Source organism: Ursus maritimus, unplaced genomic scaffold, assembly GCF_017311325.1.
Source record: "Ursus maritimus isolate PB19 unplaced genomic scaffold, ASM1731132v1 scaffold_31, whole genome shotgun sequence".
NCBI lineage: Eukaryota > Metazoa > Chordata > Mammalia > Carnivora > Ursidae > Ursus > Ursus maritimus.
Window position 1 is genome coordinate 13,066,817 of NW_024425675.1, and position 26,983 is coordinate 13,093,799.

The following is a 26,983-nucleotide window of genomic DNA, read 5'->3' on the forward strand; positions in this document are numbered from 1 at the left end:
CATCACCAGATAGAAAATTCTAAGCGCCCTGACACAGATGTCTGTCAGCCGCTCCCTCTCAACACTACCCATGCCCCCCACCTCTTTAAAATCTTGGTGTTGTTGGACTTGTCTCAGGGAAGGTAGATACCGTCCTTGTCCCACCTTTTTATTAGTACAGGATACAGGAGACAAAAATGGAAAGTGTCACATAGGGAACGACCCCTGGAGCCCACCCCTCCTGCATTCGGTCCAAGACCTGGGAGGACTCGGCCCACGCACCCCTCAGGTGCGGGTCCAGCCAGAACTGTGCAGCGGCTCCGCCAGCCAGGAGCCGAAGGTTCTTGGCCAGCACCGCAACACCGGACAAGTGGGTCTCCGCGCTGGGTGGACGAGTGGTTCCCGACTCGACGGCGCTGGCCCCGGCAGGCAACTGTGTCCAGTGTTCATGGTGGTGTTGAGGCCCCAGGGGTAAGGAAGAATGCAGTACTCTGGGACGTTCTCGGCTTTTCCTTTAGTCCAAAATTTCTCAAACTCCAAGGAGCACCTCTGCTTACTCTGTAACGAGGGAGGGGGCGCCGGGAGTCGGTTGGGGCTGGGGTCAGGCGGTGGTTTGGATCAGAAGCCCTCAAGGGCCCCGCTGTCAGTCGCTGAGCTTGGGAGAAAAGGGGTCGCGGGGGAATCAGGGTCGGGGGGTGCAGGCAGGAGGAAGAGGTGGGGGCGCCCCGCCCGAGGGCGCGAGTGCGGAAGCGCGGCGCAGGCTCTGCCCCGCTGCTTCCCTCCCGCGGGGCCTCCCGGGCCGGCTGTGCGCTCGGCCGCTGCTATGTCCAAGGGTGCGAGCGAGATGGGGTGGGGGGGGAGTCCCACTCTGCGCGCATCCTCACAGCTCTGCGGGCCGCGGGCCTGGGTATCTTAAGGGAAGGGGCTGCGGATTCCGCAGAGCCGGCGTCTCCTGGGGGGCGGGTTGCAGGAAAAAGAAGGCCTCTGTCCTTTCGTTTTGCTTCCCCGGGCCAGGCTTCCAGCAAGAACCGCACCGCCACGCGGGCTCTCGCGGAGAGGTCCCGGCCGAGCCTCCCCGCGGCGCGGCTGACCCGTGGGCCCAGGAATAGTGGGGCCAACACTCAGGGGCCAGCCCGGGGCGGGCGGAGACCCGAACCCCAGAGCCGAGGCCCCGCAGCGCTGGCGCAGCCGGAAAAACTCGCCGCGGCCGCTCGAGTTGGCTGTGCTTCCCCTTGACTTTCTCCTACCAGGAGTTCTAAAGAGGCCCCCCCCCCCCGTTGGTGGGGGTAGCGAGAAGGTTCTGACTCTTTTTGCCGGGGGTGGGGTGTGGGAACCCTGCACCACTTTACTTCAGCCAGCTCCCGAGACCGGGTGGCGCAGGCCAGATCCCAGAGGCGGGTTGCAGAGCCAAAGGCTTATTCGGGAAAAAAAAAAAAAAAAAAAAAAAAAAAAAAGGAAAAAGCCATACCTCACTGCGCATGTGCGAGGCTCAATTTTTTTTTAAATTTTTGACGTCATTTTGTTATATCAAGTCCTAAGCCAAAACTTCTTGCTCATTGATTACTCTGAAGAATAACTGACTGTATGCTCTGACCCCTCGAAAATACTGCAAAAGTAATGAAAGAAAAATTTCAAGTTTTCTGCTTTTACAAAAATGGCATATGCTCTTTATCCACTCTGTCGGTTTCCCCCACAGAGATTATCAGAGCCGAGAGTGAGCTCCGCTAAAACGTAGACAAGGTTGTAAGACGCGGTGGCACAGCGTCTCATTCCTTAAGAGGAGATATTTGCACTACAATTTGCATTCTCGTTAGCCCGAGTGAGCTATAAAACACAACTCCTGTCATCTTACCTTTTGATATTCCAGAGGAAATATCTGAATATTGCTAAAGCTGGGTTATTTTAATTTGCCTCCAACTCCAACGTTACCCCATATTTACTTTTTTAAATGAAGAATAAAGGTTTTCATGTGGAAAACATAAAAGATTAATGACTACCTATATGAAGAAAATACTAATACATTTCCCATTAGCAAGACAGGAAATGAATTATAAAGAAATGCCTTTTATTCTAGGAGTGAATAGACACTGTGGTGAAAGAATATGTAATTGCTTATCATTTTAATTATAAGTCAAGAGTAAAGTTCTTGGAAGTTTACAAAAAACTTAGAAGTATACAAATAATGCCAGAATGCTAATGGCCAAATCCCAAATAGAAACAAACTTACTAACAAACTCTTGGTTTAAGGAGTGCCTTGCAATAGTATGGACACCAAATGGGGACAGGGAAGATAGAGACTTCTTATAGCACAATTAGATTTTAAAACATTTATTTTTTTAATGTGATGCTTATGCATAATACTTTAAATGTATGGCAAGAATTGAAGAGTGATACCAAGAAACTGGTATCAGTTATCTTTGTGGGAAAGGATATTCCCAGAACCCATTGCAGACCATGGTAATGTAATAGACTTGCACTGCACTAGAGTCTCTCTTTCAGTTTAGAGAGCCTATACGAATTGCATATATTAAAGTTCATGAAATGCATTTTCTTAAGTCAATTTTAAAGAATGCTTAGATTGTTCTGTTGTAAACTTACTTTATTGTAATGAATTTCCTTAGAGGTGTTCTCCAAAGTGGTAAGAATTTTAATAGGTGATTAATTTGAGTAGAATGAGCATTTGGTAAAAGTGAGTGGGGTCCTTTGCATCTCATAACCTTTTTCTCCTTAGAAAATGATGGGATAGTTTGAAAAGAACCCAAGTGAAAATATTTTAAGAAAATTGTCACGAGGCATATTTAGAAAGAAACAGCTGGTAAACACATTTCCCCAAGCTTTCTCTGACCAAGTTCTTCAGTTACATTAGAAAACAAACTGTAATGAATCATGTTCAAAGCAAAAACACTGCCCTGAGTTAATTACTGATAACATTAATTTTCTGATTCATGAACAACCAAATGCTTTCTAAACATCACTTTATCTTCCCAGTACAATTTACCCTTGAGTATTTTGGTAGTGTGTTTATTAAACTTAGGGGTTCCCCCCCCCCAGAAGATTGGAAAGGAGTCAAAAATTGCGTGGTAAGATTCTATAGAAATGTAACCGATTCCAATAAATAGTCCTCTGTACGGAAGTACATTATGGAAATGACGTGGTTGTCAGACCTAACCTCATAGAAGAAATTCTACAGCCTTAGGGGTGTAGACTCAAAAGCAGCATTTCTGGTTTCAGTTTAAATAAAACAATGAAATCCATCATTATTCAAGTCAATAGTGATAATTCACATGAATATGAATGCACTTTGATCTTATCCTTCAATTCATTGAAAGACACAGTCGTAATGAAAAAGGGAGATAATCTCTTTAACTTGGTCCAAAGCAAGTTGTTGGAGCTTTTCTTTCTTGAAAGACCGTAGAAGGGAACTTTTCACTAAAGCCTTGCTTTCCTATTTTTAAGGTGGTGGTGGGGTGTTTGGGCAAGCTACAGGTCATTATGTTGCCTCCAAGAACCAAGTAGTGCTAACTTTCTTCTTTGAAGTAAACTGTTTTATTTAATGAACTTGACATTTTGTGAAGCTTAAAAGTGAACCCCTTTATAAACATCATACCTAAGAGTCATTTTAGTATGCATATTGATTTAAGTTTACCATCAGATATGATTAAGACATATCAACTACTTTCAGTATGTTTTAAAGCTGATTTAAATTAAAAAGAATATTCCAAGATACATTGCCTTGGTAGATTTGCAACATCCAATACTAGCCCCTTAAGTGTTCCTGTTGAACTGTGAAGAAAGTTAATGTCATGCTTGTGCCGTATGAAAGTCACTTTAAAATCTCATCTTACATATGGCTATTTAACCAATTTTCAGACCCTTTATTGGGAAAATAGCAAAGTTACTAGTTCTTATATACATTTTATCATTGTCCTTAGAATTCTGGAAACATCTGTCAGATAATTTTAGTACAATCTACCACATTTGATATATAATTAGGTAAAAATATACATGAATGAGAATGTCTGATTAATGGCACTAGCTTGGAAAATGTTTAGCTTTCCACCGAGTTCATTAAAGGTACCCAAGCTTTATAGTGGTTATTAGTACATTTTTTAAAATAAAGGTTATTGAACTTCTGGAATCCTCTAGAGATTCAAATATTTGTTGAGTTATGTTAAAGGGCTCTGGAGCACACAAAGATTTATAAGACAGGTGCTTGTCCTTCAGGAGCTTTAAACTTAGAAATTTCAACATATCTGTGATTTACATGAAATTTTAATCCTTGAAGAACACTCAGCTAACTTAATGGCTATTTAAAGAAGGGGCAATTATCAAGAGGGAAGAAATTTGGCAATGCACATATTTCCCAAGTTATCCTACCAGCTAAATAAAATACTGTGCTGGATACCTGGATACTTTGAAGATTTTTCTTCAATAAAAACCTGCTTAAAACACTAACAAGTTTCTGTTTAAAAAGTTAAATGTGTTTCCTAGAACCACAGATATGAGGAAAGGCAGAAAGATTCCTGAGGGTTAAGGTCAATCTTTTTTTTTTTTTTTTTTTTTAATGTATCAGACCAGTCAGTCTACACTGCCAAGAGCTGATACGGTTCATCAAATAAAATGGGGGGGGGGGGATACTCCATCCACTTACGCATAACGAGAACAAGTATCTGGACGTGATGTTGGAGCAAACGCAAGATATTCGTGGTAGACAAAATAGAAGATTGTAGCGTTTTCCTGTGGCTCTAACCCAGAGGAAAGCCACTGTTACCAAGAGCAGATGCAACCATAAGCTCTTCTTTGTGTCCATGTTACTGGAAAGGGAGTGGGCGTCTTGTCTTGACTTCTTTCTTTACCACCATTCTTATTTCGGAAGTCAAGAAAAGCTTTCTACTGGAATGGCCATTGACAAAGCCTTTCAGCTTTGGAGACCAGGGCACCTGGGGCTGGGACCAAGGCACCTGGGGCTGGGACCAAGCAAAGCGCCCCTATCTCGGGGGCTCAGGTGCCTGTTCAGCGAGGCGCGCGCAGCAGCGTGCTCTCCAAGCCTCCCCTATTGTCTGCGGTGGGGGCAGGGCCAAGCCAGGGGAGCTGGCTTTTGAGCCGAGCTGAGAGTACCGGAGGATGAGGACCCGGGGCGGGGGTGAGAGAAGTCAACGAGGGCAACCCCAGAGTTTCAAATGCTCGACCCCGAGGTGTACGAGAATGCAGCGGTACCAACGGCTGCTGCGGCGGCCCTGACTGCAAATCGCCGTCGTGTGGTTGCTACTGGCAACCGAGCCTCTGCCTAGCGCGCAGCCCCGCAGCCCCTGGAAGGAAGGTGGCGAGGGGAAGCCGCTGCGGCGCCTCCGCCACGCCGGCTCGGCAGCCCACAAGGCTCTCGCTCCCGCCCGCGCCCTGCGGTCCCTTCGGGCTTTGACCGCAGCTGTGAGGCACGAAGGGCTGAAGGGCTCTTCGGTTGGGGGTGTCGCTGCCTCGGAAGCGTCAAATTACTGGCGCCCTCTGTGAATGCAACATGGCAGCTCGGGCTCGAAGCCTGGGTTCATTCAGTCCGCCGGGGAGGAGGGGGAGGCGCCGACTCTGCAGAGCGCCCACCGGCTCCTTTCCAGGCGGGCAGTCAGTCCTGCTCGCGCCCCCGACTCCGAGCCCGGCCGAGCAAAGGGCTGCTGTGCGCGCGGACTCGCCTCGCGTTCACCCCTCGGCCCTTTGTTCTCCTCTCGGTAGGCACCTCACGCTTCGGGGGCTTTTAATGGAAACCCTCGAGGACCTGGCAACGCTGGGTTGGACACCAGGCTTTCTGGCACTCTACGGATTTATCTAGCTTTCCCGGTCCCCGAAGGGCTCCGGGCAGAGCTGGAAGCGCGAGCGCGGGATCCTAACTCGACATTCCCAGAGGAGCCTCCTCTCGTCGGGTGGGTTCCTTCCCGCTAGGCCTGGGCTCCTCAAGCCCGAGAGGTGTGAGGCGCGAGACCGGCGCAGGGATGCCGGCCAGCAGGAAGACAATGCCCATCAGGACCGCAGGAAAAGGAGATTCTCCGCACTCGGGAGAGAAGAGCTGCGGGCTCGCAATAGCCCCAGTCTCTGAAAAACGGGGAGGAAAACACCCCTTTAGGTGTGCGCTGGGCTCCGTCAAGCTTCACTCCAGCCTTTGGGCATGGGTGGAGGCCGCCGTCGCCCCGAGGAAACGTCCCCCGCCCCGGGTCGAGGGGCGAGTGGATCGGTCCATCGGGAGTGGGGGAGGGGGTTCAATGCCCCCAAGGGGGAAGGTTAGGGGAAATTTTGAATTTTTAAAAACCGCGGTTTAAAAATGACCCTGCCACGTATACAAGCCAGTTGTGACGTTCAGCACAACGTGCTACTGAAATACCAAAATCCGCCACCAAATGGCGGCTCCTGCAGTCTGATAAAGAGGACTCGCCGGGCGTCGCCCATTTTAGGCCGCTTTCACTTCTCTGCCGTTACCCCGACTCCCCTTCTCAAGTCTTTCCTTTCTTTCCCGGTTTTCGGGTGCCAGTGGGAGGCCCAGGTCAGATATGCGTTTATACCCTAGGGATCCGGCAGGCACAGCCTCTGTCGGAAACCGGCTGCGTCCCCGCGTCTTTCGGAGGCGACATCCCAGCCTGGGACCGCCAGCCGCTCTGCCGGGTCGGGGGGCGCGAGGGCGCCGGTGGCTTAAGGGTGCCAAATCTCCCAGGTTTGCCTGGCCCCGAGACTTATTTAGGCGTCGCCTTTGGTTCTTCAAGGTGTGGTCCTTTGCCCAGATCTTGAGATTCCTGCCACGAAATCACCCCCTCTTTGACACTGTCACCCGGCTAAGTCCCGGGGGAGTGGAGCCGTCAGCCTTTCCAGTCACCGCCTTCGAAGCGCGGCCTTAGGGAACCTTCAAAATGGTAGCTTTATGTTTTGTTAATAATTCAATTTGCAGTCTATCCAATAAAAATTCAAACTGCAAGGACACCTCGTTTTTGACGGAGAAAGGGCATAGGATTTGAAGCGGGAGGAGGAGGAGGGGCAAAGCAAGGATGCGCGTCTGTGGGCTTTGCGTGCGAAGCCGCGGCGTCCCCCGTCCGTTGCCTACCCGCGCTGAGCTCGAGGCCCAGGGGCCGGTCCCCGTGCCTCCGCCGCCCGGCAGACCTGCCGATGTCTCGCCCGGTGGGCAAGCCTTCGGCAGGAAGGCGGCCACCTTGTGATGCCGCGCGCACCCCGCTGTCGCCGCCCCTTGCCACAGGTTCCGACTTTGGAGAAATGACTTCTTTTTGCCGCTTCCCAAGCCGATAGGGCCTGAGAATCTTGCTTTCAAATTTGGCGGGATCCGAATCCGCCGAACCCAGGGCGGCGCGAGGCGAGCGGCGCACGCGCAAAATGGCCTCCCGGCGCCCCGCGGCCTCGGCTCGCGCGTAGGGCCTGGCTGAGCCCCCGCGGCGCCGTGGTAACCAAGGTCTGAGCTGTAGCTCTTTACACTCCTCGGAGAGCCGCTAGTTAAAAACTAAGGACAGAGAGAATGGCGGTTTCCTCCTTAATGTGTTCTTTTGGTAAAGGCTCCCTGACCGAGAAGACAGCGCGGCCGAGAAAGGGAGGTCATTTTCTCCAGGCAGTCGTCCTGTGCCCTTTCCACGGTGCTCCAGAATATAAGAAGACTTTCTTTTCTTCTTTTTTTTAAGCCGTTGCTCTTTCCACCCCAATCACCCTCGCCTCCTCCCCCGCCCCCCCCGCCCCGCTTTTTCTTCCAAGCCGCGCAGTGCGCTGCTGTCTTCGGCTTTGTTTGGGTATCTTCCACTCTTGGGGGGCATTTAGACCAAACGCTGTAGTTTCTGAACAGATTTCTCAATCTCCAGTAACATCTTTATCCGTCTCGGTAACGTTCTCATTCCTTCCATCTCAATTTTCCACGCGTTTCGCGAGTACCCTGGTCCGTAGTCTTCCAAAGTCTCTTCTCGAAGCTTGAGTTCTAGCTAACTTAAGGGGACAGAACTAAGAGCACCAAATCGGCACCAAACTTGAAATCATGTTCTCTGTGAAGTTTGGATTTTGTGATGATCCAGCAATCAGAGCAAGAACTATATTTTTACTGAAATGTAGGTGACTCTGAGGGAATGACACCTGCTATTTTTGAAAGTTCTTTCTGATAATTCTCTGGAAGGTATATTTTAAGAGCCTAGAAGAATGGGAGTAATTTACCTCATTGGAAGTTTTATTGAGTGCTTACTGTTTATTTGGAGGGTTAAATGAAATTTCGGGATGAGTTTTCCACATGCGCTTGAACTTCTTCAAAAAACTCACAAGGATCCTAGAATAGCCTTTGCAGTGATAAATGACTTTTGATGTCGTCGACTTGATGAAGACAAGGTTGACAGTGAAGTCTTCATGTGAGAACTCTAGAAATTGCACACTAAGAAAAAGAAACTGGTGCAAATAAAGGAAATCCGTTTCAAGAACCAAAAGAAGAAAAAAACGTTAAAAAAAATTAACTGCGGAAACAGGAAACACTCGACTGTGTAAACATTTTCGGAGACTTTCATAATCAAAACTAGGCGATCTTGAGATTTGCAAGGAGATCCACAGGCTCAAGGTATTTGCGGGGGTATTTCCCAAATCTGGCTTACTAGGAGGTTCTAATATGTATTACTTTCTCTTTCTTCTAAAGGACCTATCTGAATTCTGTGGTCCCAGTTTAATACAAGGTTTTATTTGGGAGGAGTCAGAATTTTTTTAGAGCGATTTTAGAAATAACCACCTGTTGTGCTATTCATTTTATACTTGAAGAAACATCCTCAAGTGAAATGACGCTATCTAACCCAAAGCCTTATGCAGGAGCTGCCTTCTGTGCTCTTTGCATATCAGATGTCTTTAAAATATATACTGTTGTTAAATAGGATTATCTTATATGTAATTTCATCAAGACCTTAGCTTTGGATAAAATGCGAGGAAGACTGCATGAGGGAAACAACCACCGTCTTTCAGAATGATATAGCCTCCATTTCATAGAAGCAGTAGACTAAATCAGAATTCCCAGCTATCATTCCAGGAGCAATGAGAAAAAAAGATGTATTTACCACACCTTTAAAATATAAAAGAAATGGGAAGAAAAAAAACCCGCTTCCATCACCCCAAGATTCTAAGACTAAGTTCCATGTGCATATTGTTTCTAAAATTAAAATTACATCCCCTCAAAAAGATGACCATAGCTATTTTTTAAAAAAACAGAACATCTTGTTGGTCAGTGGAAAGTAGTATTTCACGTGGGTTCCTATTGAGATTTCACAATAAAACTTGATCTTGATAGGCCTATACCATGTTTCTACTGAAACTCCAAATATTGGGACAAGAATAAGAGGAAAGGATGTAGGAAAGCCCCTGCGAGCTTACTCTGCAAGTCGAATTATACCTCCAGAAATCCTAACATTTGCACGTATGAATGTGGAAACAAAAGCAATACGGTTGGTGGGTTAAGTCAACTGAAGGGCAGCTCCTTTTTTTCCCTCGATGCAATTAACGGCCGGCAATTTTAAAAGCAAAAAGTACTTGTAAAGTGGTATGCATGTGTAAAGCAAGATAGATCGCTATTTACACAACAGTAACCAGCCTCATTCTTTTTGCATTTAAGCTAAAATCTGTGAAATCAATTTAGGCATTTTCTGTGGAATATTTTGTTAGCACTAACTTTGTGATAGAGAATCCTAGAATACTTTTCAGAAGCAAAAGCCAAACTTAAAGCCTACTTTTCATGTACCCTGCTTTTACTAAGAGTTACAAAGTTAACAGCTTTGATATGGGTATTATAAGATTGAAACTTTTTAAAGTGGTAGTTTAGCAAAAGTTTTAAATCTTAATTGTCAGAACTGTGAAAGCTGGTTATGGGAGAATGCAAAACATTATAATCTTTCTTCTGTTTTATTGAAAGACAAAGACATTTTAGATGAAATATCCTTTAACGCTTAAGAAATTTTCAAAAGGAGTAGGGAAAAAAATCCTTTCGAACAAAATAAATGCATGTTTTCAAATATGATAAAACAGTGTGAAGTAAGCCATAAATGCAAGATCTGATTTTTAATAAGCAATTTCAAAAATAAGTCCATTATAAAAAGCTTGAGATGTTAAGTCTTTAGTTCCATGTTGATCTCACAACTTGGTATTGTGTAAGTCAAGTGAAAGGTCCACTAGCATTTGAAGTTTTGAAGTCTTTGAAAAATAATTTTTCATTCTTTGTATACATGATCATCCAAAGTAAAACCATCATTTGAAACTTCCATTAACTAACTTTTCTTTCTTAGATAACATCATGAAAAACTTGAGAAGCCTGCAAAAATGAGTTAAATTCACCAAAATTGGCAAACATGGGTAACTTTTACTTCAAAGATTGTAGAGTAAATAAACAGATACATCTTTCAATTGGGCTTTCAAGCAATTATACAACAAAGCATGGACTTCTTAGCAACATCACTATTTAAGACAGCAATGGATTCTCTTTAGTTTTACCTGTTGTAATCCACAGTAGGGTTTCCAAAACTTCTGCACATTGTGCTTTTCATATCAAATTTTTATTAAAGTCTTAGCTATTTTCTAAATGAATATCCTTTTTATTGGATTTTCCCAATTACAAATGAAATTTAATTTTACATCTATAATTAGAAACAACACTTACAATGGTACTGTACAAATTTAGATCAAAATAAAAATATATGTATTTTGTGGTTTCATAAAACTTCATTTACTGTATCTTCAAAGAAAGCAGAAATAACAGCAATATATGTAAAAGTAATGATTTAATGACTATAAGCAAGACAAAGCAATAGAATTGTGCTTCTTTTGCAGACTGGGGACAATGAAATGTTTAGCTACAATTTTCCCATACAAACATGAAACGATATTCATATAGAATAAACACCCTCACAAATAACTGATGGGTGATGAACACACACCAAGTTCGACCAAAGCAAAACACGAACTGAAAACAGTTGTGGTTATTCATATTTTAAATTCAACATGTTCACTCTGTTTAAAAATTAATACCTGGAGAAGCTAAGAATAAATTGCTTCTATTTCAAGATATTAAAGGAGGGCATATGTCATTGTTTGTAACTGTAAAAGCAACTCCTTAAATTTGAAGTAACTGCTAACCCACATGTTAAAGTAATTTTAGATAAAATGCCTTCTTCCAGCAATTTGCTGGTTTACTTAAAAAATTTGTTTTAGAATTATAGTGATCAATATGCATTTTAAAAACATTCATTCCATCAAAAGCAACAGGAAATGAAAACACTGTTTCCGAAGTCTTTAGTTAAAAGTTTTTCTTTACTGCAACAATTAATTTTAAAAGTAAACATGTATTTTACTACAGAAAATCAGTATTATGATTTGCCAATTGCTTCCAATGGAATAGAATTTAGAATTAGAGATCCACATTAAAAATGTTCTATGCTGATAAGGCTCAAACATAGGGTATCTGCAAAGGTCGAACCAGTTGGGAGAATTTTAACAACCATTTCTGAATGCATGAAACACAATATTTTCTTTATAGTATTTATAAATATATCATACAATACTGTTTCCTGTTATGTCATATACCAATATGGCATTGTACAACAAGCATAATGCCATCTGATTCTTACAAAAGCGAATCATTTAAACAAGTCAGTAAAATAAACGGTAGTACCCGCTTTTAGGCATACAGATTGTAAAACTGAAGTTTACTTTCCTTTGATCGGTTTTGTGTAGCAACAGAGAAGTAAAAATCAAACAGGAATCAAAATGGCTAAATATGCAAGAAGTCCTTATTCACAGTGACATGGCTACATAGAATGCATTATTCTATGCATATTCTTTCTGTTTGTTGAATTTCAAGATAAAAAGCACTTGTTTTCTACAGGTTCACAAAACAGCATAATAACAAGAACAATCAAGGAGAATGTAATGTAGGCGTTAGTTGAGATTAACAAACTATGGCCCAATGTTTATATCCACTGCAGAATTTTTCAAATCTGAACAATGGTTACAGAAACCATTTCACATCTTGCCTAACACACAGAAAACATCTTGCCTGCCTTCTCAGAAACCAATTCTTTAGAGGAACAATCTTTTCCATTAACGTCCATATGAATATCACATCTAGTCCATCTTTTATAGCCAAATTTAATGTCACTACAAAAGAAAGCAAATTGGACGACAGTCACATGTATTAGCATCTCTAAAGCTGTAATGGCATGAAGATATCTATATAAATCGGGGATTTAAAATTTTTTTTTCCTTAAAAGTCTCAGGTATCAACCAGATGAAGTTGCTGACGACCCATTTACTGACGATTTTCGAGGTCTATTGGCAAAGGAAGATTGGTGGTTACCGCTGGGGCTGCTGCTGGTTCCATTCATAGTGCTGGAGATGTGAGGGAACTGAGGGTGAGGAGACTGAACGGGAGTGCTGGGGCTGGGCAGACAGGAAGAGGTGGAGGGAGCACCTCCTGCGGGGCTGTTGGCCTTGTCACTCCCAGAGTCACTTTCCAGTTCTCCAGCATTTGTCAGTCCATCTCTCTGGTGACTCATCTTCATTCTTTTACAAGTAGGTCGAACTCTGTATTTCAAAGGAAGCGGACCATTCTACAAAAGGAAAAAAATAATCAGTCCTCTTTAAATACAGTTTACCACAATAATCTGGGAATATGAGTTATGCTACTTACCCTTCTCCAGGTATAAATGTAGGCAATGTCCATTAGTGTATAGTAATCCTTTAAAGGTTCCTCTTCATACATGACATCAATCTATTGGAAAATAATATTTCAATCACTAAGTACCATGAAGAACAAAGATAAATCGAGATTTTTTTGGTCATTTATATGCAATCCAAAAATGCTTTAACAAACATTCTCTTCAAACATCTGAACAAGGAAAGAATCCCTCTTGACACTTCAAATGAGGAAAAATACTACCTGAAATTACTAAGGAATTTGTTTTCATAGCATAAAACAAAATTCATACTGAACATTTTAAGGAACAGTTCCAATTGAGTTCTAAATTTTAAAAAATCTGTTGCTTTTTTGGGGTTCGGAATCCAAAAAAAAAAAAGTCATTGAATTAAAAAAAATCCACATTAAATGCACAAAAACTATAAAGTATATACCTGGAAAGTATTAGGTATGTCCATTTTACTTCTGAGAAACTTTCTTAGGTGCATCACAGTCATTGCTGCTGGGCAACGTAAATACCTTTTATCATTCACCTAAGAATACATTTAGGAAAGTTATTTTTTAAAATTCCCAACTTCTGGGTAAGAAAAAAAATTTCAATTCGATTGCCTCAATATGATAAAAAGTATGAATACCAAAACTGAGATTGGCTAAATTTTTAACTATACTTCGAGTTTACTATTATAAATATGAAATAAGGAGCTTGCTAATATAAGAAAACTTCAAATACATCAAAGCATTGAACATTAGTTAAAGTATTCTGCAATAATAATAATCATATATAAATTCTATCTAGTTACTATCAGATATAAATTACTCTTAAACATCAAATATGATCGTTTTCTCCTATTTGACAGCATCATCTGGCCTTAGAATATTCTAAAGGGCAACATACACCTTCAGAAAATCTAGAATCCAAACAATGTTTCTTCTGTATGTTTTTGTGACATGGAACATACCTCCTCCTTAGGTTTCTCCTTGTCTTTGTTTACTTTTCGATCCAATCTAAGAAACATAATTTTATTAGTGGAACAATGCATCTATGAACAGATTAGCATAAAACACATTTCTGACAGAATTTACCTGTTCTGGTCAAAGAATTCAATGGATAAGCTTATTATCTCATCATCAGTTATAATTCTCTTATCTTCATCTGCAACTTCTCCTCTATCTTCATTAGAGCCATTGGCAGCTATAAAGACATTTTGAAATTCAATTTTAAAATTAAATATTTAATTAAAATATTACATATATAGGAAAAAGGGAATGGTACTTTAAGTTAAATTCAATTTTAATAATTATTGAATAATAAATTCTCTGTCCAAATAAAATGTCTTTTCCCTCTCTAAAGAGATTACCATCAGCTGAAGGATGAGCTGCATAAAAATCCCTTCTTCTCTTCATTTCATCTAAAGGGGGGGGGGAAAAAAGACTTAAACATTTGTTATAGCAGGTAAAGCTGATGAAATACTTCGTAAAAATTCATTTGTAAGCAAGTTACTCACTTTTGAAAAGCCCTGGAACTAATTTGTATACAATATCTTGGAGAGTTTTATCTGACCTGAAAAAAGAATTAGAAAAGTAAATTATGAATTATAATGGCAAAAATTTTAAATGCTCATAAATTATTACAGATTCTTTGTTTTCTTTGTGGTATAGTATTTTACTTGATTATGAGAGTCTACATCAGTAAGATAACAATTATGAGACTAAAAATTCTTTATGGAGTAATAATCTTTTAAATCAGCAGAAAAATACTTTGTTACATTAAGAAATTCTTCACATTTCACTGAATCAAGAGAAGTGTGCCTTTCAAGTTACTAAATTAGCTAATATGAAAGAGAACAGAGAGAAGAAAATGGAAGCACTGTACACACACCCATTCCTGCCTGTCATAAACTCAATAAACCAATGCAGAAATGGAGAACTAATTCAGGTTTAAAAAAAGTTTTAAAAAAACCATTAAAATCCACTTGAATAATACCGAACTTTGCTTAAAGTTAGTCATCATTAAAATGGCAAGAAATGAAGAGCAACCTTCACAAAACACACACATTAGGTGGAGATTCAACGGTAAATTCTGTGTGAAGAAATAAAACAGGGTAGCCTTCACTAAATTACGCAATTCCAATAACAATTAGAGACAATAATTTTAAACCTTTTTTTACCTTATATTCAGTAGTGGTCTGGTTTTGTGAACTTGGACATCACAAATAGGACAGTATTTGCTGGTCTCCAAGTAACGCACAATACACGTTTTACAGACTAGAAGTAGAAAAAGTTTTTAAGTTTAGAAATTAGATGCTAAGCATTGAAATTAGTGTCAAAAATGGAGAACTAGTGATAGCAAAATGCTAAATGTCAAAAGGTATTTCCAATGAACTAAACTAACTCAATATCCTGAGAATACTTATACATTGCATAGTTACAAGTTTAAAATATGCACTAACAAAAATTCACCAAATGCAAGAGTAGAATATGACTCCATCACTTTTTACCAACATTCTCGAGGATTGCAGGAATTGTTAATAGTTTTCAAAAGTCAGAAAGAAATGTGAAATACACATAACACACAAAAAAAGGTCTAAAACTTTGTACTTACAGGAATGTAGACATTCTATTATGGTTGTGGCATCAATGAAGTACCCTCCACAAAGCACACACATTAGGTGGGGATTTAGTTCAGTGATCTTGATTCTGGTTGTTCGATGCATTTCTGCTTGATAAAATATCCTGCAAAACACAGAAATATTGGCCGTAATCCACAGAAAGAGAAACGAGATTGTCTCCCAACTTCTAGTAACCATACGCTCTGAAATGCTGAGGAGTTCATAAAACTCGTTTAACACTGTACAGCTGGACGGTCCCAACGTTTTCTACAGAAGGTATTTACTAATCAGACCTGAATCAATTACAGTGAAATGATGAAAAAGGATTCAACTAAAGTAACTTCTGGTCGCTCAGGTCATTCCAGGAGGGAGAAGAAAAGGTCTGGGGTGGGGGCTGGGAGCTGAGAGTATTCGGGTCTCTTTCTTCCATTTGTCCTCTAGCCTAGCAGCCCCACGGCTGCTGCAGACGCCACACAGTCCCCGCAGATATTTACCAACCGCCAGGGCTTGTTCCAGGTCTCCAAATTTATTGTAAAACTTCCTTATGGATCTTCAATCGAAAATCCGGGAGCATGCCCTGGCTTCTCAGGGGTTCTTGTTGTTTTAGGCGGTTCCAGCAACCAGAACCTGGCACGTTTTCACGCGATACAAAGGGAAAACAAATTCTGCCCTATCTGCATCCCTGGCATTTCCGGAGCTGGGTGCTGGGGCCGCAGAAGCACCTCCAGTCGGCCTCGGGCTGGGGCCTGAGCGCGCGGACGCCCGGGGGCCGGGATGCGAGGGGCGGATCCGGCGGCGCCCGGGGCTCCGTCTCGCTCCGGATTCGGAACTCGCCTCTGTCGGGGGTTTCCATAGCAACTTACACTTACACTTGGCATCCGGCCACCGCTGCAACTCCGCGCGAAGCCCGGCCGAGCCCGGAGCTTCGGCGGGCGTGCGGGGCGGCGGGGCGGAGGCGGCGGCGGGCGCGGGGGAGGGGCCGGCGCGGGGGCGGGGCTGGCGCGGGGGCGGGGTGGGGTGCGGGCGGCGCGGCTCGGGGGGGTGGGGCAGCCCCACGAGGCCCGCGGCGCTGGGGAGCAGGATCCCAGCCCGCGGCAACCGCGCGGGCAGCCTGGGGGGCCCGGAGCGTGCGACTGGTAAAGGAAAAAGCAAACCGCACTCCCGGCCATTTCGGACACTCTTGGGGGCCTCTTTCTAAGTCGACTCGGTGCGAAGACCTTCTTTCAGATCTTGACTTGGTCTCTCCTGTTAGCAATCACTAGGTCAAAAATTTCACGAAGGGACCTTTTGAGAATTGCCAACTGTGCACTTAGCCCGAAACCGTCAGGGCTCAGATTGCAGAGATGTTTATTGAACTGAACCTCTTTAAAGCTTTCTTCTCTAATATGAAGTTCTCCTGCAGATTAGATGAGCGATACGAAGTTTTGCTAAGGCTAAAAAGTGAAATCTGTTTTACGAGAAGACAAGGAGGGGGCAAAGCCGTGTGTTTTATTTGAACTGCTGGAGGCAAGACAAACTACTTTAATCGGTACGGTAGTGACAATATGTAAAGAACCATGTGACCCGTCCATTCCCAACGCTAAATCAACACCTTGTCAACCCAGAGCAACGATAGGGGAGAAAAACAAATGTCATTTTTCTCAACCTAACCTCCATACAAATCCCCACACGATGGAATAATATTCCCAGTAGATACCATATATTATAGAAAACTCACGGTGGGGAACTGTCAGAAACAATACACCAGCGGACAATCAGGGAAGTCAATTATTTCATGTAGTACTCTTGAAAAATATATTTCTTACCTCCACTTCATTCATTTCAGAACCTAAAATAGGACCAAACTTCTAGACCTGTCTGAAGTACATTCTCAAAACCGCTTTCAGTAGAAATCTAGGAACCTGTGAAACGTGAAGATGCAACTGAAGTTTTAATTCTTAGGGAATTTTAATGCAGAAGGATATACCAATCAACATACCTCAATGGCTGAAGCTAACAGCTTTATGGTACTAAAAAATGGTATAAAAACAAAACAAAGTCTCTTTTATGAAAGTGATCGTAGTGGCAACTGGCAACTTCAACCAGAAAACTTCATGTGTGATTCCTCAGTTACCTTTGGATTACTTGTTTACAAGGCTACTGTCAATATATTGTTAAAATAAATTTAAGTGGGGTTGCAGAGGAGTTGTGGGTGAAGCACTGTCCCTAAAGAGTAGCAATATTTAAATCCATTGTGGTTGACTAAAGACAAGCCTTAATTCTTAAAGAAAACTCTCCTTGTGAAACCACAGGACCTTTCCTAGAAAGATAGCAAGGTGATACTTATGTCTCCTTGTGAAAGCATATCACACTAATGTCACAGAACATGAAGTTTAGGAAGGGACTTCAATAAAAATAGCTGCCTTTATTTCTCCACTGTACAGAAAACATCAAACACAAATACTAAGACACAGGACAGTCAAACCTCAGTGGAGGGTCATCTGGTTGGCTTTTAACATTTAAGTCACAGGTACTTGGCTAAAACCTCTTCAAATTCATCTTAAGTCTTAATTCACGCAACTCTTCTACCTCAGTTCTGAAGCATTTGGCCACAGTCCTATTTACCATCTATAATGCTAGTAAATATCACTTTGTTACTTACATAAAAATCAGTTCTTTATCTTTTTATACCACTTGAAAGTCCTGGCAACCTAAGGATGACTTCCAAACGTTTGACATGCTTGACAGATTTAAGAAACAATCTCTTGCACCTTAGAAATGAAAGCCTTCCAGGTTCCAACACAGAAAACTGCCAGGCAGGCAAGTAAAAATGCACCAAATGTACCACAGTAAAAATACTCAATAGTTAAAACTTGCCATTATAACATACTCGGTTGGGGCTGTCAGTTTAGTTGGGAGGCCTAACACCAGTAATGTCAAAATGAAGCAAAACAGAAGCAAGTTCTTATGTTAACAATCAGCTTGACTATTGCAATCTAAGAAATGCAAATGAACTCCATAACCCCAGTTGGGGTTCACAGCCCAGAAGTATGGGTAAAGTTTGGGTTAACTTGACTCCTGGGAGAATTTTGCCTAGTTGAGTGCTTAATGCACATCACAGAACTTGGTGGTACAGTATTAATGAAGTTATCAAGTACAATTAAATGCTCTTTTTTTTAAACAAAAGCATATGTGCATACACACATGCATACATAGTGACTTTTATATAGCTTTAAAGATACTGTTACTAGGCATGTAATTTGCATAGATAGGTTATTTCAAACACCTTTGCACTCTGGTGCAAATGTATGGGAATGAACTCAAATATTAAAAAGTTTGTAAATTTGCTCATAAAATCAACCTCTAAGGGATTCTGATCAGTCTACTTAAAATAAAACTCAAATATTAACACAGTCACATAAGTTAGTATATACTGTCAACAATTTGCATCCTTAACTTTCAATTCTTTCTTACAGCTTGTAATGGGTTTTCAGAACTTGAGGGTTAAGGTTCCTATAAAATATAGGTTGAACTACTCATAACATTCTAGGTACCACCAACCAACACTTGGATTTGGATAAATATGCCCAGAATTTTGCCTGCTTTAAGAGAAGGGGTTAAATACATGCTTCTCCTTCAAATATTGGACCGTGACCACTAAGCCCACTAAATCCTTTTATTGCAATTGGAAATGATCAAAGTCTCTCTACTTGTTTACTTCCAATCATTAACTGTAAATTTCTGGGAAAAAGATCATGCTATATCGCTGTCAAACCCAAAAGACTGTGTAAACATATGTAGTCAACTTTTTGGTGCTCCTTTTCCAAAGCATCTCTTTACCACATGACCTAGGCTGACATTTAGCAAAACCTATAAAACGTAGTGGACTTAAGTCATGGTTCTAAGTGCATCCCATAGTAGAGGTTGAGAGAAAAATTTCAGTCACCGAGGAGGAAAAACAGAAAAAGAGAAAAAGAATGGGGGGGGGGGGAAGGAAACCTCTTGCAAGACTATAACGTCCAGTCACCATCATCACTCCAAAAAAAGCTCCAAATTTGAAATGCCCACTTCCCAGTGCGCACGCCCCAAGTAATGTTTAGAGAACTTATTTAAGACTCCCAACAAATAACACCTTGAAAACTTTACCATTTTAAACACAAATGCAGGAGACCTTGGAAACAACTGGGAACCGCCATCTTACAAGCCATCCAATTTCACACAAGTGTCCCTCCAACTTAAGTTAATAACATTTTTGTTTGAGCTCTTTCCAGTTTAACATCCACCTTGGCGGGATCGCTGCCCCCCATGTAACCCGTCCCTATAAAATGAGGGCATTCTCTGGATGTTTAAACCCCTCAAAAGCCCTTTCTTCGGGAGAAGAGGGAAGCCACTTGACCCGAGCAGCTCCCGATTTCAGGAACCCGTCCCCGTTTCATCAAAATCTACCTCTCAACAAAGGGCGCCGTGGCGGGGAGAGCCGCAGAGACTGGAAATAGAAGTGTTCTTCTCGGGGGCCATGTGCGTCGCGAGGGTGTAGAGGGGCGCTCGGGGGAGAAAGGAACTAAAACGTGGGGCCGCGCGCGGCGCGTCCGGGGCTGGAGCGGGCGGCGGCTGGAGCGGCGCCGAGCCCGGCTGGCGGCGGCGGCGGCGGCGCGGCGGCGCAGGCTGCGAGGTCGGATCCGGCGCCGCGGGAGACGGCGGGCGACGGCGGGCGCGCGCTCGCAGGCGCGGGCGGCGCGGCGGGCCGGCGGCGCGCGGGACCGGCGACGGCGGCGGGCGGCGGCGGCGCGGGGAGCTCGGCGCCCACGCTGCAACGCCCTCCCGGCCGGCGCGGGAGAGGCGCGGGGGGGGCCGCTCCCCATCCACCCGCGGCCGGCCCGAGCCCCGCGCGGCCCCCGCCGCCCCCCGGTCCCGTCCCGGAGGCGCCTCGCCTCCTACGTACCCGGAAAAAGCAGCCGGCGAGAGGCGATCGAAGCGGGCGGAAAAGACAATGAAAGTTAAAAGTCGTTCAGCAGAAAATGAATGTGAGCCAAGCGGCCATCTTGAAGCGAGCTGCAGACGCCGCTGTCAATGGGCAACGAGCGCAGCCGAGAGGAGCCGCGGCCGCCGCGCTCGGCTCATGCTGCCTCCCGAGCCCGGCCTCCTCCTCCTCCTCCGCCTCGGCCTCCTCCTCCTCTGCGGCCTCCTCCTCCTCCTCCTCCTCGGCCTCCAACGCCTCCTCCTCCTGGGCCTCCCTCCTCCTCCTCCTCCTCCTCCTCCTCCTCCTCCTCCTCCTCCTCGGCCGCCGCCGCCTCCTCCCGCTCCGCACTCGGGGGAGGGAGCGCGCGGAGGGGGCGCGATCAGTATTATTCTGCGGGGTTGGGAGGTGTTTCTAATCCGGATCGGGGCTCCCTCGCCAACATCCCCATTGTCTCGCCCCGATCTCTGCCTTTAATACTACGATTATTATTTCATAGTTGCTGTGGGGGGAGGAGGGCGAGTGGGGGGCGCCGTGTGTGTGCGTGCGGAGAGGCGGGGGGAGGGGAGGAAGGATGAGGAGGGGGGAGGGGAGGGTGGAAAAAAAAATGCACCGCTGAAGGCAGAGTGGAAACTGACACCGGCTCCAAAATGGCTCAGAGTCCGCCCGCCCCCTCCCCCCGCCGCCCCCCCACCGGGTCACGTGCTCCCCTCATTCCTTAAGGGCGGCCTGGGAATTAGTGTCGGTGTAGTCGGGCCCGCGACCGCCCCCTCCCCTCTGAACGAGCGCGACCAGCCCCCCCTCACTCCGCACTGTCCGGCGGCGTTCGGCGCTTGGCCTCATGCGGGAGAGCTCATTTCTCCACACGCACACTTTGCGACTCTGCCTGCTCTCTGCCTCCCGCGCCGGGCATGCGCCCTCCCGGCCCCGCACACCGGCTCAACCACCTGCGCCCCCGTAATTTCTTTCTTTTGCTGCCGCCATTCGCCCTTGCGGCACTGCGTCCACTGGCTCCGCCACGGGCGCCCGGCCACCGCCCCCGCCTCGGCCCCGCCAGCCCAGCAGTTGGCGGCCTCAGCTTTCCGACCCGCGCTTGTGAAACTGACGCCGAGGTTTGGGTTCGCGGAAACAACAGCGCCCGCCCCTGTCTTCCCCCGCGACGCAAGCCCCTTCCCCCTCCGCAGCCCGGCAGCGAGGCGGGAGCGCGCGCCAGAACATGAGGACTCGCTCGAGCAGGGCTCCGCACGGGGAGCTGGCCGGAGCCAGGGACCTCACGGGAGTCCACCTGGCGAGGTCCGGCTGCGGGCAGGCCCGCACCGGCGGAGGTGAACGAGGACCCGCCGAGCATCACCGCCGCGGACTGCAGCCCACTCCGCTCCCAATATCCCAGATTGAAGGGTCTCAACAAGCGAAGGCAGTCCCATCCTTTCCCACTGTGTTTAACTTTAATGCAGGGGAGAAAGAAGGTATTGCGTAAAGATTAACCTAAATGCTTATGTATGTCTTCAAGAAGCTTTAATAATTACTTACATCAACTCGATCCAAACTCTCACCACTTTTTGTGGGAACAACTTATTTATTCAGAGTGTAATACTGTCTACTTCCTTTTGTAAGACTTGAAAAAGACCAAAATGGGATCAATGTACAGTTTATACTAAAGATGTCTGAAATACTGAGGCAGAATTTCCCTCAACTCTTTTACAAGTTTAAAAAAAAATAAAGTGTCAAAATTGATGAGCGGCATAAATCCAAAAGGAAAAAATTTTTTCTACTTAAGAGGAGGACATCCAGCTCGCACAAACGGTGGTTCGGCCGACGACAAGGCGTTCCTGGTCTTCCTCTAGACCCGGGCGGATCGTTAACTTCCCCAAGTTACAACTGAGTTGCTCTTTCCAGACTTTTCGAAGCATCTTTAAGTTTCCCCACTAAGTCCTAAAAGACGTTTATAATGCCACATTTTTAGGATAAAACACAAGACAGAAGTATCCAAGTTTGAGAAAGATGCAAGAAAAAAGTCGGGGCACTTTCTAAACGAGTTTAAAATTCACGAGGATTTTAACCTTTGACAAACCACTATCGATCAAAAGAAGGTTTTCTCTAAAATATCTCATCTTCAAGTGGGCTACTTGCCCTCAGATTTGAAATATAATTTCCAACCAAATCCTCGTAATAGGCAAGGTATGTCAAAACTAAATTTCCCAAGTTACCTAACAAAAACTATGCTGTATTCACACTTTCTGAAAGTTTAAAGTTTGATTAATGGTTACATTAAAACAATTCCAAGGGAGATGCCTTTTGAAAAATTCAAAATTCATCAAAATTTCAAGTAATGCTCTTCATTTTTTTAAGTGGTAAGAAATAAATTCGTTATCATGTCCGTTACCCAATGTAGTTGTGAGTTTTTCCAGTCTTACACTGGCAATATAAAGAGTTTTAGATTTTTAAGTATACTTCCAACTTTATAAAAAGTCATTTAAAAATTATTGAAAACCCTGTTTGAAAGTTTAATTCAATTTCCGAAAGCAAAGAAGGCATTTTCAAAGACATGTTCTTAATTTTGCTTTGTCCTATTGGAGGAGATTAATCACAAATAGAAGGAATTTACACTCACCCCTACAATTCAGAAATTTATCTTAATCAGAGGGAACAGCAAATATAAAACCAATTCTTTACGAGTAACATCTTAATTTCAAAAGTGAAGGCTACTTTAAAATATTGCTTTTGAAGCCCTTTGCCATTAATCTTTAACCAACCTTCATTATCTACTGACAGATGGTTAGATAATTTTTCTTTTGAACTTTCCATAAGCATAATTCTCAATTAAACATCTATAAACAGATAATGCATATTCACAGATCCTAATACTGTACCTGTAATTGTTCCATGTTGCAACTAAAACTAATCTCTGGGTGGGATCGGGAATCAGTGTTCTAGGGAAGAAAAAAAAAATGCTATTTATGTAAATCAAGGACATTTAAAATTTCATTTCACATTTAAATTTTAGATAAGGCTTATATGTAAATACCTCTACATTTAAGGTCACCAAATATGCAGGTCTGTACATCTTATGAAGTTGATTAGTCTAAAACAACACAATACATAATTTCAGTCTTTAACTCTTTTTTTTTAAAGTTCCCTAAATCCCCCTAGAGAACAGTTTATTAAACTTTACCTTTATCTGATATTCCAAACGCCAAGAAACATCAGTTATATGAGGAAGAGATCTGCCTATACTAAAAAATACAATGATAATTTTGTACATAATATCTACATAAAAACTTTAAGCGTTTATTTTTACCAAGAATGGTGTTCACCTCCCCCCAACACACATACACAATTTCAATTTACTCTGAATTTAAAACATTGTTAAACTTTATTTTCAAGTTCTGAAGAGTAAAAGAGCATTTAAAAAATTATCTCAATAAACTTTATCTTTAAAAACATTAGCTTAACTTCAATTGTTTCACTTGCCCTTTGGCCCCTTTTCTTTTGGTCAAGATCCCTGTCTTTTTGCCCTGTTTTGTTTCACACCAGCACTCTCCATTCATACCTGCAAGTGAAAAGTGGCTCAGCTTGACACCTTATACAGTACCTACCTTCCCAGTAGGATTTCTAGGGAATTCTTATTATTCTGGAGGGGGGAAAGAAAGAAAGAAAACACATCTTTGCAAAGAGAAGAAAAATAGTAATTGTTAATTTAAAAAACTTTAAGTAAGTAACCTGATATTCCGTGCAAAACAGTTCTATTCGCTCTCTATCAAATTTACAGTCTTCTAGATAAGTGCTAAAGGGGGGGAAAAAAGCCAAAGTTTAGTGTCCATTTTAAAAACTGAAATTGGAATCTTAAAGGTACTATTTGAAAACAAATGGATATTTAAATAAATCCTGTACCTTAGAGTTGATTTGTCAGCTCTTTGCTTTCCTGCCTCCAGTATGTAAGTTGCAGCTGCTGTGTGACAATGTTTTAAAACCACAGGATCGATATGTTTCAAGTCTGGGTGATCTAAAATAAATTAATTGCTAGTGATGCCTGTGATAATAAATTCTTTATAGTCATGTTTCTAAAATGGGTATTTTCATTTGGGCAAAGATCCCCTTTAACAAGAACACAAAAAGAATTCAACTATAAGGACTGGCAATTATAAGTAAATGAGATGAACAACAAGGTCAATGGAAAACAATAAAGAACACACATCAATAATTCTGCTGTTACCAGTCTCAATTACCTTCTTTTATTTTGCCTTAATTTCTTACTGTTTTTAAAAAAACACTGTAGCCCCAAAGAAAAAAATAACTACACTGTGGTCATTACAATGCTGGGTGCAGTAAATTCAGAGGAAAATAAGATAGATATTTTACATGGTGTAAATTTAAGAATGAATAAGCTTTCCCTCTATAGAATGATTACTTTTAGGATAACTGGCTCCAAGGACATTAATATATCAGGGGCGGGGCACGAGTTCAGAATATAAAATACAATTTTCAAAATATTTTCAGATTTTGACAGCTATCCTTTTTTTGAGATTAACCCAGGTGGTGGTTACTATTTTCGTTTAAAGAACTTCCACTTTCATACTTTTTGTACAAGTGTTTAGATCATGAAACTACAGAAAAAACAAAATTTGAATTGTTGGGATATTTATATTTAAGAAAATGATCTAAAAGCGTTCTGTCTTAAAATATGCCTTCAATCCATACTGACACGGCACTCCGCAATGACTGACCGGACCACTTAAAAGAGACTCGCCTCCTGGTAACTGGTGCGGAACAAAACATTCTGCACCATATTTTAAGGTTCTAGGCGTGGAACCGGTGCAAAACATACTTAACGAGAGTGTTGGAGTGATCATAGGAACCTGATGTATTCTCTAAGTTGGAAAATGTCAAGACTATGTGACCTAGTAATTACTTTGGAAACAGACTGTTTAAAACCTTTGTCAGCCTAGCACTGAACGCTTGAATTGCAGGGAGCTACCCTGATGAAGTCCAAGTGTCAACCACCCTTTGCCTCAGACCAGGCTGAAAACCTTAGATGTTTAGGCCACAAACAAGACTTGAACACGGGCTTTACAAAGGAACAAAGAGACTGGGAGGAGAAATCACACCAGAAACGTGTTGCAGGCTTAGTGCAGGTGCCAACTGGGAACAGAACAATGGTCAGGGTCCGCTCCGGGTTCACATCCCCACACTCCGTCCGGAGCGAAGGGCAAAGCCGGGAGACTTCCTCTTCCCGGGGTTTTCCCCCTCTCGCTCGGTCTCGCTCCTCTTCTCCAAGCGCCCCTCCACCCAGGCCGATCTAGCTCAGAGCCGAGCGGCTTACCTAACACGGCCTCGTCCGCCTGGGCGTCCAGCAGGCTCTGGAAAGCCGCCCGGAGGAGAAGCGTGAAGGCGTTGGAGTCGAAGGAGCCAGGATCGGCCAGCATCTGGAAGCCTTTCTGCACATACTCCGAGAGCTCCATTGTGAGCGCGCCGTGACCTTCGACACGCGCACCACGTGACACGCGCCGCGCGCTCAGCTGATTCGGCCGCGCGCGCACGCGGCTCGGGGCGGCGGCGGCGCGGGCTGCGGGCCTCCCAGCCCGGGGCCTCCCCGCCTGCCTCCCGGCTTGCGCCTCGGCCCGCGCGCCCAGCCGCCCGCCGTCCGTCGCCCGCCACCCCTGTCCTCCTCGGCGCCGCGGCTTCCGTCCAGCCCTTCCTTCTGCGCCAGCCGCGAGAGCTGCGGCGCCTCGGCGAGAGGGACGGCCCCGGGCGCTTTGTGGACGCGCTCGGTGCTTTCTCTTCTACTCGCCGCTCACCTAGGTCTGTCACCAGCTCCTGCGGGGCTCCGCTGGAGCGTTCCTTGAAAGACCCCCTTGGGGGGGTGGAAGAAGGTGACGGGATCCCGGCCCCCACGTCCCCCGAAAACTACGTCTTCCTAGTTCCTCAGCGCGAAAGCCTGCGGGAAGCTCCCATTTGAGGCAACTGGTTGTGTTTTGTTTTGCTTTGGTTTGGGGTTTTTTTTTTGTTTGGTTGGGTTTTGTTTTTTTTTTTTTTTTTTTTTTTTTTTTTTACCCAACAGCTTAACCTCCCAGCATTGCCCTTTTGTGAGTGATTCTGTAAGCAACTGATGATATAATTCTTGTTTATTTTTCCTTTTTCATTGTCATTTCTGGGACATGGCAGTTGATGCCTTCCTGAGTGGATGTGTGTGTGTACACATATATGCATACAGATAGTGCGCGTGTGTTGTTACTGTACCTCAACAATTGAGGGATTAGCAAAGTATCCACAAACGTATTTGACAGTTATTAAAATCTTATATGCCGCTGCAAATAAATATCATCCAAAACCAAACTGACACAAATTTTGTGCTACGGTGCTCATTACATCTCTAAGTCTTTAATTCAAGAATCTTCATATATTTATATCAGGCGGTTATCTTAGTAAGAGACAGTTAGGAATGGCAAGGTCTTTACTAGAAGTGATTACTATCTCGGATATCCATAACCTTAAAGACTCAAATATTGTATAAAGTTTTTAACTTCCCCTTTATATTTCTGCGAAGTTGGAGAACAAGAATGATTCTTTGGGGGGGGGACGAGAAGCAAAGTAGATTATGCACTTTTGATCAAAAGAATTTAAAAAGAAAAGTTAAAAAGCAAGTTCTTTACCAGTGGAGGGTAGGGATAAGGAACAAGAAAGGTGTTTTAGTCTTCAGGTGCGATTATTTGAAACAGACTCAACGTGAAACGCTTCAGTGGGAATAATTTAGGGCTTATTTTGGGGGGGGGAACTATCTAATGA

The 26,983-nt window shown here is 43.8% G+C and overlaps 2 protein-coding genes across 6 annotated transcripts; both read right to left on the reverse strand.

Moving 5' to 3' along the window:
• Positions 1-10,011: 10,011 nt before the first annotated feature.
• On the reverse strand, positions 10,012-20,428 carry BMI1 (BMI1 proto-oncogene, polycomb ring finger). 5 transcript variants are annotated; one of them, XM_040645334.1, is made up of 10 exons: positions 20,186-20,428; positions 15,258-15,388; positions 14,824-14,920; positions 14,161-14,216; positions 14,014-14,064; positions 13,739-13,847; positions 13,615-13,660; positions 13,090-13,188; positions 12,650-12,730; positions 10,012-12,569 (listed from the first exon to the last, which is right to left on the reverse strand). In XM_040645334.1, the coding sequence occupies exons 2-10, from the start codon at positions 15,367-15,369 to the stop codon at positions 12,240-12,242; spliced, it is 981 nt and encodes a 326-aa protein (XP_040501268.1). In that variant the 5' UTR covers positions 15,370-15,388; positions 20,186-20,428; the 3' UTR covers positions 10,012-12,239. The 5 variants fall into 5 exon arrangements, with proteins under 5 accessions (XP_040501268.1, XP_008690292.2, XP_040501270.1 ...); XM_008692070.2 differs by lacking the exon at positions 20,186-20,428 and adding an exon at positions 19,690-19,761; XM_040645336.1 differs by lacking the exon at positions 20,186-20,428 and adding an exon at positions 16,134-16,151.
• Positions 20,429-21,742: 1,314 nt separating this feature from the next.
• On the reverse strand, positions 21,743-25,709 carry COMMD3 (COMM domain containing 3). The gene is made up of 8 exons (XM_008692067.2): positions 25,521-25,709; positions 24,092-24,203; positions 23,921-23,984; positions 23,797-23,831; positions 23,373-23,433; positions 23,226-23,282; positions 23,071-23,130; positions 21,743-22,132 (listed from the first exon to the last, which is right to left on the reverse strand). Exons 1-8 carry the CDS (start codon positions 25,657-25,659, stop codon positions 22,073-22,075), a joined length of 588 nt encoding a protein of 195 aa, XP_008690289.1. The 5' UTR covers positions 25,660-25,709; the 3' UTR covers positions 21,743-22,072.
• Positions 25,710-26,983: the final 1,274 nt, after the last annotated feature.

Coding starts and splice junctions, on each gene's coding strand:
- COMMD3 (XM_008692067.2), bottom strand. CDS start 25,659: ATGGAGCTCTCGGAGTATGTGCAGAAAGGCTTCCAGATGCTGGCCGAT. Junction 23,434..23,796: donor CTAGAAATCCTACTGGGAAG/GTAGGTACTGTA, acceptor TGTATTTTTTAG/TATAGGCAGATCTCTTCCTC. Junction 23,283..23,372: donor GTTTGGAATATCAGATAAAG/GTAAAGTTTAAT, acceptor GTGTTGTTTTAG/ACTAATCAACTTCATAAGAT.
- BMI1 (XM_040645334.1), bottom strand. CDS start 15,369: ATGCATCGAACAACCAGAATCAAGATCACTGAACTAAATCCCCACCTA. Junction 13,661..13,738: donor GAATTCTTTGACCAGAACAG/GTAAATTCTGTC, acceptor TATGTTTCTTAG/ATTGGATCGAAAAGTAAACA. Junction 12,570..12,649: donor ACATTTATACCTGGAGAAGG/GTAAGTAGCATA, acceptor TTCCTTTTGTAG/AATGGTCCGCTTCCTTTGAA.